Source organism: Phoca vitulina, unplaced genomic scaffold (assembly GCF_004348235.1).
Source record: "Phoca vitulina isolate PV1807 unplaced genomic scaffold, GSC_HSeal_1.0 scaffold122, whole genome shotgun sequence".
Lineage (NCBI taxonomy): Eukaryota > Metazoa > Chordata > Mammalia > Carnivora > Phocidae > Phoca > Phoca vitulina.
In genome coordinates, this window is record NW_022589825.1 from 736811 (window position 1) to 745725 (window position 8915).

The 8915-nt window shown below is 42.4% G+C and overlaps 1 protein-coding gene across 3 annotated transcripts; it reads left to right on the plus strand.

Annotated features, from left to right (window-relative positions):
• The first annotated feature begins 5033 nt into the window (after nt 1-5033).
• LOC116628528 (transcription elongation factor A protein-like 3) lies at nt 5034-7594 on the plus strand. Of its 3 annotated transcripts, none has more exons than XM_032398915.1 (3): nt 5034-5397; nt 6275-6344; nt 6706-7594. In XM_032398915.1, exon 3 carries the CDS (start codon nt 6734-6736, stop codon nt 7334-7336), a length of 603 nt encoding a protein of 200 aa, XP_032254806.1. In that variant the 5' UTR covers nt 5034-5397; nt 6275-6344; nt 6706-6733; the 3' UTR covers nt 7337-7594. The 3 variants fall into 3 exon arrangements, with proteins under 3 accessions (XP_032254806.1, XP_032254805.1, XP_032254804.1); XM_032398914.1 differs by lacking the exon at nt 5034-5397 and adding an exon at nt 5574-5757; XM_032398913.1 differs by lacking the exon at nt 5034-5397 and adding an exon at nt 5574-5745.
• Nucleotides 7595-8915: the final 1321 nt, after the last annotated feature.

Consider the following 8915-nt stretch of genomic DNA (forward strand, 5'->3'; position numbering starts at 1 on the left):
GAGTTGTTAATAGAATTCCTTCATTATCTTCTTTTTTTTTTAAAGATTTTATTTATCTGGGGCGCCTGGGTGGCTCAGTTGTTAAGCGTCTGCCTTCGGCTTGGGTCATGATCCCGGGGTCCTGGGATGGAGCCCTGCATTGGGCTCCCTGCTCCGCGGGAAGCCTGGTTCTCCCTCTCCCTCTCCCCGTGCTGTGTTCCCTCTCTCACTGTGTCTCTCTCTGTCAAATAAATAAAATCTTTAAAATTTTCTGTTTTCTTGATTATCCTGGCAAGAGATTTATCAATTTTTTTACGTTTTCAAAGAATCAGCTTTTGGTTTTGTTGATTTTTTTTCCTATTTTTTCCTGTTTTACTTGTATTGATTACTAATTATTAATTTCTTTTCTTCTGCTTGCACTAGGCTTAAAATTACTCTTTCTTTAGTTTCCTGAAGAGAACACTTAGGTTATAGAAAACAGAAAGGAGATCCAAATTAACAAAATCAGAAATGAAAGTGAGGTTATCACTAGTGATTCCATGGACATTAAGAAGATAATGAAGGGGGGTGCCTGGGTGGCTCAGTCATTAAGTGTCTGCCTTCGGCTCGGGTCATGATCCCAGGGTCCTGGGATCGAGCCCCGCATCCGGCACCCTGCTCGGCGGGAGGCCTGCTTCTCCCTCTCCCACTCCTGGGGAAACAGTGAGAGAGGGAACACAAGCAGGGGGAGTGGGAGAGGGAGAAGCAGGCTTAGATTATAGATGTTAGATCTTTTTCATTTTCTCACATACGCATTTAAGCTAGAAATTTCCTTCTAAGCACTACTTTTTCTATATCCCCAAAGTTTTGATAGGTTAATTTTATTTTCATTTAGTTCAAAATATTTTTGCATTTCTCTTGAATTTTTCCTTGACTCATGTGTTTAGAATTGTGTTAATTTCCAAATTTTTGTGTTTTTCCATCTTTCTGTTGCTGATTTCTACTTTAATTCCAATGAGAGCATACTTTTATGATTTCTGTTCTTTTAAATTTGCTAAGGTGTATTTAATGGCCTAGAATATGGACTCTTAGTGAATGTTCTATGTGAACTTGAAAAAAAATGTGTTCTGATATTGGATGGAATGTTCTATAAATGCCATTTAGATCAAGTTGATTAATAGTGCTGTTCAGGTCAACTATATCCGTACAGATATTTTGCCTGCTTAATCTGTCAATTACTGACTGGGGTGTGTTGAAGTCTGCAACTCTAATAATAGATTTGTCTGTTTCTCCTTTCTGTTTTATCAGTTTTTGCCTCATATATTTTGACACTTTTGTTAGGTACATACGTATTTAGGATTATTATGTGTTTGGTTTTTTCCATAATTGATCCCTTTGTCATTATGTAGTGCCTTTTTTTTATCTCTGATACTTTAATTGTTCTCAAGTCTGCTTTATCTGAAATTATATAGCTATTCCAGCATTTTTTTTGTAGGCTCTGTGCCCACTGTGGGGCTTGAATTCATGCCCCCAAGATTAAGAGTCAAATACTGTACCCACTGAGCCAGCCAGGCGCCCCTCCAGCATCCTTTTTTGTCCATATTTCTTTTGATTAGTATATATGGTGGTATATATCTTTCTCCATTGCTTTCCTTGTAAACTTTCAGAGTCTTTGTTTATTTGTTTATTTATTTTAAAGACTTTATTTATTTATTTGTCAGCACAAGCAGGGGGATCGGCAGGCAGAGGGAGAAGCAGGCTCCCCGCTGAGCAAGGAGCCCGTTGCAAGACTTGATCCCAGGACCCCGGGATCCTGACCTGAGGCGAAGGCAGATGCTTAACCGACTGAGCCACCCAAGCACCCAGTCTTTACTTTTAAAATGGGCCTCTTGTCCAAAACATATAGTTGGATTTTATTTGTCCATTCTGACAATTTCTGTCTTTAGTGGGGGTATTTGGAGCATTCATATTTAAAATGATTCTTGATATATATTTGGATTAGTATCAACAATGTGTAACTGTTTTCCATTTGTTTCCAAGGCTGCTTTTTCTGCCTTCTCTAGTTCTGAGTATTTTACATGATTCCATTTGTCTTCTCTTAGTGTATCAATTATATTTCTTTTAAAAAAATTTTTAGTGATTTCCCTCAATTTTACAATATATATTTTTAACTAGGTTTACTTTCAAAAAACAATCTTCTGCTTCACTTATATGTAGTATAGGTACCCTATTACAGAGTATTCATTATTCATATGCTATAATCACTAAATATATTGTTAATATTAGTACTTTAAACATTTATCTTTTGTATCACTTAAGAATAAGAAAAAGGAAACAATTTCATTATACTTTCATGTATTCCCTTCCACTGTTCTTTATGAAGATTTGAGTTGCTGACCTATTTTGAGTTGCTGATCAATTTTCTTTTGTCTAGAGAAAAGTTTTTAACATTTCTTTAAGGGAAGGTTTGCTGGTCATCAGTTTTTGTTTGTCTGAGAAAAATCTTTATTTCTCCTTCACTTTTGAAGGACAATTTTGCTGAATATAAAATTTTAATTTGGTGGGTTTTTTTTTCCTTTCAACACTTTAAATATTTCCACAGTTACAGAGATAGAAGTGTTAATGCTAAAATGGAAGATTCATTTCTCCTTGTAGTTCTGTCAAATTTTGATTTATTTATTTTGAGGTCAATCTAATAAGTGCATATAAATTTTAAAATACCATAAAGTGACACTTGTTATGGTTTGTAACGCTTTTTGCTTTGAAGTCTATTTTGTTATTTAACTACAATGGTTTCCTTTTGGTTATTATTTTCATGTTATAATTTTCTTCTATACTTTTACTTTCAGTCTTTATGTATTTTTATATTTCAGATGTCTTTTGTAAAGAGTATAACATTGTGTTTTTTCGTCTGAAAATCTTTCTTTTAATTGCTTCATGTAAACCATTTATATTTAATGTACTCACTGATATTAATAGATGTAAGTTAACCATTGTAAGCAAGTTCCTTTTCTATGTCCCATCTGATGTATGTTAGTTTTCTCTTCTTTAGGATTATTTTCTTATTTTTGCCCCTCTATTAGCTTAAAAGTTTTACCTTAATGGCTTTCTGGCAATTAGAGCATACAGTCTTGACTTAATCAAAGGCTAATATTAATTTTGTACTTTTACTTTAGCCCTCTTGACTCATATGTCATTTGTTGATATGAATTAACATTCTAGTTTTATGTAGTATTGATTTAAGTTTACATACATATTTGTCTTTTTAATTGTTGTTTTTCCCTTTCTTATCTCCAGTATTCCATCTGGGATCATTTTCCTGTCACGTGAAAAATGCCCTGTAGCATTCAGTATTTCCTTTGGTTCATGCCTGCTGATGGCAAACTCTCCTTTTTTGTTTATTTGTAAAGGTCTTTATTTCACCTTTAATTTTGAAGGGTATTTTTCCTGGTTCTTAATTTTTTTGGCTGGCAATTATTTTCTTTCAAGTTGCTAAAGATACCATTCTACTGTCTTCATACCTCCATTGTTGCTTTTAAGAAGCCATCAATCAGCCTAACTTTTGTTCCTTTCAAGGTGTACTCTATTTTTCTGGCTACTTTTATGATTTTCTCTTTGTCTTTGATTCTCTGAAAGGTCACTATTATGCATCTATGTGTGAGTTTCTTCTTATCCTGTTTGGGATATCTTGGACTTCTTAGATCTATGGATCAGTGTCTTTCATCAGTTCTGAAAAATCCTCAGTTGTCTCTTCAGAGGTTGCCTCTGAACATTTCCATTTCTCTTTTCGTTCTGGAACTCCAAGTAAACATTTGTTAGATCTTATCATGCCCTCCCATCTGAATTTTCCATCTTTTTGACTACCTGTACAGCCTTATGGATAGTTTCTTCTGAACATAATTTCTAGTTCTTTAATTCTCTTTTGAGCTGCATCTAATCTGCTGTTAAAGCCATCCACTGGATTTCTAATTTCAGCTGAAGTTTTTTTTTTTTGGTAGTTTTAGAATTCCCCCTTTTTTTTTTCACTTTTTCTGATTTCTAGCACCCTGTTGAAATTTTCAAGATCGGATTTTATTTATCTGAATACACTGAGCATTGTGTTTTCATAGTCTGTATCTGATGATTCAGATAATTCAAAACTAATGGATCTGTTTGTGTTGGCTGTTGTCTCTACCGCTTCATATTTATGATGTCTTTTTTTATTTGTATTCCTAGTTATCTTTCTGTGTGGACTTTGTACATGAACAATTTTTTGTTGAAATAATTTGGGGCCTAGGATGATGGACACTTACTCCAGAGAAGATTTTATTTGCATTGGTCAGGGCTTGTAAGGGTTCTTCCTGTCTGGAACCACCATAATCTTTGTTCAAAGCTTAAAGTTTACTAGTCCAATTAGATGTTGCAAGGCCAAACTAAAAGACTGTGAGAGCTAGTTTATTTCCAGTTTATTATTACCCTTAAACTGAAACATTTGAGGTTCCCAGCATTATATGGGTGATGGTTTGTTAGGAAATCCCTTCCCTTGTAATGAGCCTTGGGTCTTTGATTAGCTGCCTTGAGTCAGCAGTAGATTCAACACAGTTTGGCACTGGTGTATTACTTAACCTCTATTCCTAACCACAGATGCCCTTGGGACAAATACAGTTAACCATATGAGTACTAAAAGAAAACATGGGTGAATTCCTCTTTGACCTCATGGAGGAAAATAATTATGAATCAAAATCTAGATGGAATAAAAGAAAAGTTTGATAAATTTGACTACTTTTTAAATGTATGGCAGAAATACACCATATACAAAGTAGAAAAGCAACTAACAAGCTGGAAGTAAATATTTGCAACATATATAACATAAAGGCCTAATATTGTTAATGTATAAAGGATACTGAAAATGAGAGAAGGACCAACAACCCAACAAAAATGTGGAAAGAGGTGAACAATTTACAGTGATATTTAAATTGCCAAAAAAATGCAAAATAAAATGCCATGAGATACTACTACTCACCTATCATGTTAGTGAAAATGAAAAAGTATTCCAACACATGTTGGAAAAGGTGTGAAGAACCAAGCACTCTCCTATACTGCTGGTGGGAAAGCAAAGAAAGGGATCTAAGGCTCAGGGGGAGGGAACAGCCTGGAGATGGAGATTTGAGAATCATCTGTGCTTAGAGGGAAATGAACAGAAATCTCTCAGGTAGAGAGAACGTGTGGACTGAGAGAAGAGGCCCAGGAACACAGCTACTCAAGGCGGTAGCACCGCTTCCCGGTGGGCACTACTACCTGGGCTCTGGAGTCAGGCAGAGCCGGTCTTGAAAGCAGCCTGTGGGACTCAGCTGCTGAGCGCTCCTGGCAAAGTCGGGTACCGTCCCTGTGATCAGCGGTCACACCTGGCAATGACGTACATCGCAGAGGGATGCTGTGCGAGGACCTGAGATGCGCCAGGTAAAGCACCTGCGGTTGGGAAGCCTCCGGGCTCCTGCTCTCTCCTTGATTCCCCCTTTGCCACCCCGCCCCCCACCATGTGTGGTTGCTCGGTCCCTTGGGGATGAGGGTGAGAGGGCGGGGTGGGGGACCGAGCTCGGGTGACGCGGCGCTCACGTGACCGGCTGGGCGCCGACGTGGGCAGCAGCCCCCGCGCCCGCCCGCTCGCCCGCCCTGCGGTCCGGTCCCTGCGCCCTCCGCTCCCATCGCCCGCGCGGAACCAGCTCCCTGAGCTGCCCGGGCGGCGGGCGAGGGGCCAGCGGGCTTCGGCGAGCCCGAGGAGGCGCAGGCCTGCCCCGGGCCCCGCAGGTCAGTGTGAAGGTGGGCGCTGCTGGCGGCCCCGGGCTGGGGTGGAGGTGGATGGCAGTAGGATCCGTGAGCTGCGCAGGGCGGGGAGGGGTCCGGGAGGTCGGTGGGGAGGGGGATTCAGTGCGGACGTGGGCAGGTGGGGAGGGAGCACCCCGCCGCCTCCTCGACGCCCCTCCTGTGCGCCCTCCATGCATTTTTGGACCTGAAATGGGGGGGCGCCCCTGCAGTGCGACAGTGAAATGTAGGCATATTCTAGAAATAACCCCCTCTCACACTCTGCACCTAAAAGGAAATACTGACCTCCGCGGAAAGGGGGTGGGGGTGGGCGGCTTGCCTTCAGGGGAGGGGGATACAGAGACCCAAACAGTTTGGAAAGCATCCTGGCTTGGAGCCTGAGGCCTGAAAAGTAATGGCGGCTGGGATGTGGGGGAGGTAGGAGAGGGAAATGTTGCCTGAGGAGGGCCCAGGTTCAGGAAAGAAACTTGAGTTGGCTGAGCGCACAGGCCCTGGCCCTGTCTCCTGTGTGTAGGTCTGTCTGTCTGTCCCCAGCACTCTGCAAGGCTAGAAAAGGAGGAAGAACCTGTTCAGAATTCCTGCAGGTGAGTGAAAGGGGGGAGGGGCACTGGACAGGAACGGTGGGGGGAGGGTGCGGAGGGCACAGTTTGGGCAGAATTTGAGGGTCCCACTGCCCATCTCACCACCATGTATATTGCACCCACCCCGCCACACCGAGGGATGGTGCAAAGGGCCTGCCAGGGAAATGGTTGGCTCTCACGTGTGAGATGAATTGTGGGGTAAAGGGTGGGCAGAAGACACACTTGGAGGGCTTGGGCAGGTCAGGGGAACCCAGCCAAGGGGAAGGATGCCAGTACTATCAGCACCTGCACTCCACCTCCACGTCCTCAGTCTCCCTTGTCTCTTTTGACTTCTCTTAACCCCCTATCCCACCCTACCCCACAGGACAAGGACAAGAAGGGAAAATCTCAACATGGAAAAACTCTACAATGAAAATGAAGAAAAGCTGGAAATCGAGGGAACGCCAGAAGATGAAGTAGAGCCTGAAGATGAAGGAAAATCAGATGAGGAAGAAAAGCTGGAAATGGAGGGGAAGCCAGGGCATGAGGGAAAGCTCCAAAATAAGGGACAGCCAGATGATGAGGGACAACCAGAAGATGAGGGAAAGCAAGAAAAGCAGGGCAAGTCTGAAAATGAGGGAAAACCACACAGTGAGGGCAAGCCAGAATCCCTGGCAAAGCCTGAGAGTGAGTCACGGGCTGCCGAAAAGCGCCCAGCTGAAGATTACGTGCCCAGGAAAGCAAAAAGAAAAACAGACAGGGGGACAGATGATTCCCCCAAGGACTATCAGGAGGACTTACAGGAAAGGCACTTGGGCAGTGAGGAGATGATGAGAGAATGTGGAGATATGTCAAGGGCTCAGGAAGAGCTAAGAAAAAAACAGAAAATGGGTGGTTTTCATTGGATGCAAAGAGATGTACAGGATCCGTTTGCCCCAAGGGGGCAACGGGGTGTCAGGGGGGTGAGGGGTGGAGGTAGGGGCCAAAGGGGTTTACATGATATCCCATATCTTTAATGCCTTTGGCCTTCAATTTTAACTTCTCTAATGAGAATATTGCTGCCGCTGCTTTCCCTGGCAGGCATTTGCCAGGCTATATGCTTTAACCTTAAGCTGATATTTTGCTTTAGGTGTCACTCTTGTTACCAGCAGCCTTTTGATCCAACTACAGTATTCTCCGTCTTTCAGTAGGGAATTTTCACCCTTGTGCATGGAAGAAATGTTCATGGTACACTGTAAAATAACAATAAAGAAAAAACAGTTTTCAGAACCACATATACAGTATCAGACCATTTTTGTAAAAATATAAATGTTTGTATAATGCATTTGTGCATAGAGAAAGCTCTGAAAATGTGTATACTAAAAAGTAGATGATGGTTTTTCCTGTATGTTAGCCAAAAAAAAGGTCTCATTTGTATTCAAACATGAGTCCAATCACCTGATGGTTAGGTACCTCCATGCCATTCCTCTGTGGGCCTTACCCATCCCCATGCCTTCCTCTAGTTGTAACCATGTCAGTGGGCACTGCTGCTCCTTCTTCTGAGTTCTCTACCGTCCTATGGCTCCCACCATGTGTGATTCTTTTTTTTTTTTAAAGATTTTATTTATTCATTTGAAACAGAGAGATACAGAGAGAGAGAGCGAGAGCATGAGCAGGGGAGAGGCAGATGGCGAGGGAGAAGCAGGCTCCCCGCCGAGTCAGGAGCCAGACATGGGGCTCGATCCCGGGACCCTGGGATCATGACCTGAGCCGAAGGCAGATGCTTAACCATCTGAGCCACCCAGGCGCCCCTGTGCAATTCTTTCTTTTTGCTTTGCTCACTAACCACTTTTTCCTAAAGGATGGATTATGTTTGTCATAAAAAAAAAAAAAAACCCAGAAATCAAATACATGATAAACAACTGAAGTGTTCAGTGAGTTTATGAGGGCAATGAAGACACTTAAAATTCCTGTTGTCAGAATGTAAAATGGTAAGTAAAACTCAAATTATCTCTGGGACTCATAGCTCGAGAAATCAACCTGGTGGTTATAGCAACAGATCCAGTGCTATAAGGGTCAGTCTTGTCATCTGTGAAATGGGATTAAAACTTAACCTCACATACTGCTGAGTGGATCAGATGAGATACTGAGTATGTGAGCTATGTTGGGCTGGTACCTTGGCAGTAGTAGGACCCTGGCCTGTCAAATGCTCAGGGGAAGGCTGAAGGTAGGTCTCACCTGTGCACAGGAACAAGACCAAGCAGCTGAGAAGAGGGTGCCACCTTTCTCTGGGTACTACCATATCTGCTGGGCACTCCTGCTCTGCTCTGCCTTGTATCCTCTGCTAACAGCTATTGATACGGAGTCGTGGTGACAAAGCCCCTCTGATTCCCTATCATCCCCAAAAAGGGCCAAAGCCCCTACTTGACTGCTAGAAGAGTGTGGATAAAGTGAGTTGTCCCTACTCAGGTGGTACTGCCCCACAGCTCCTCGGGCTGCCCTGTATTCCATAGTTCTTAGAAGAGTCATGACCATTTTTAGTTCATTTTGTATTTGCTTATGGTTCCTTTTCAGAGGACTCGGATATTTGGGGTCCACTGGGGGCTGTGTCCTGAG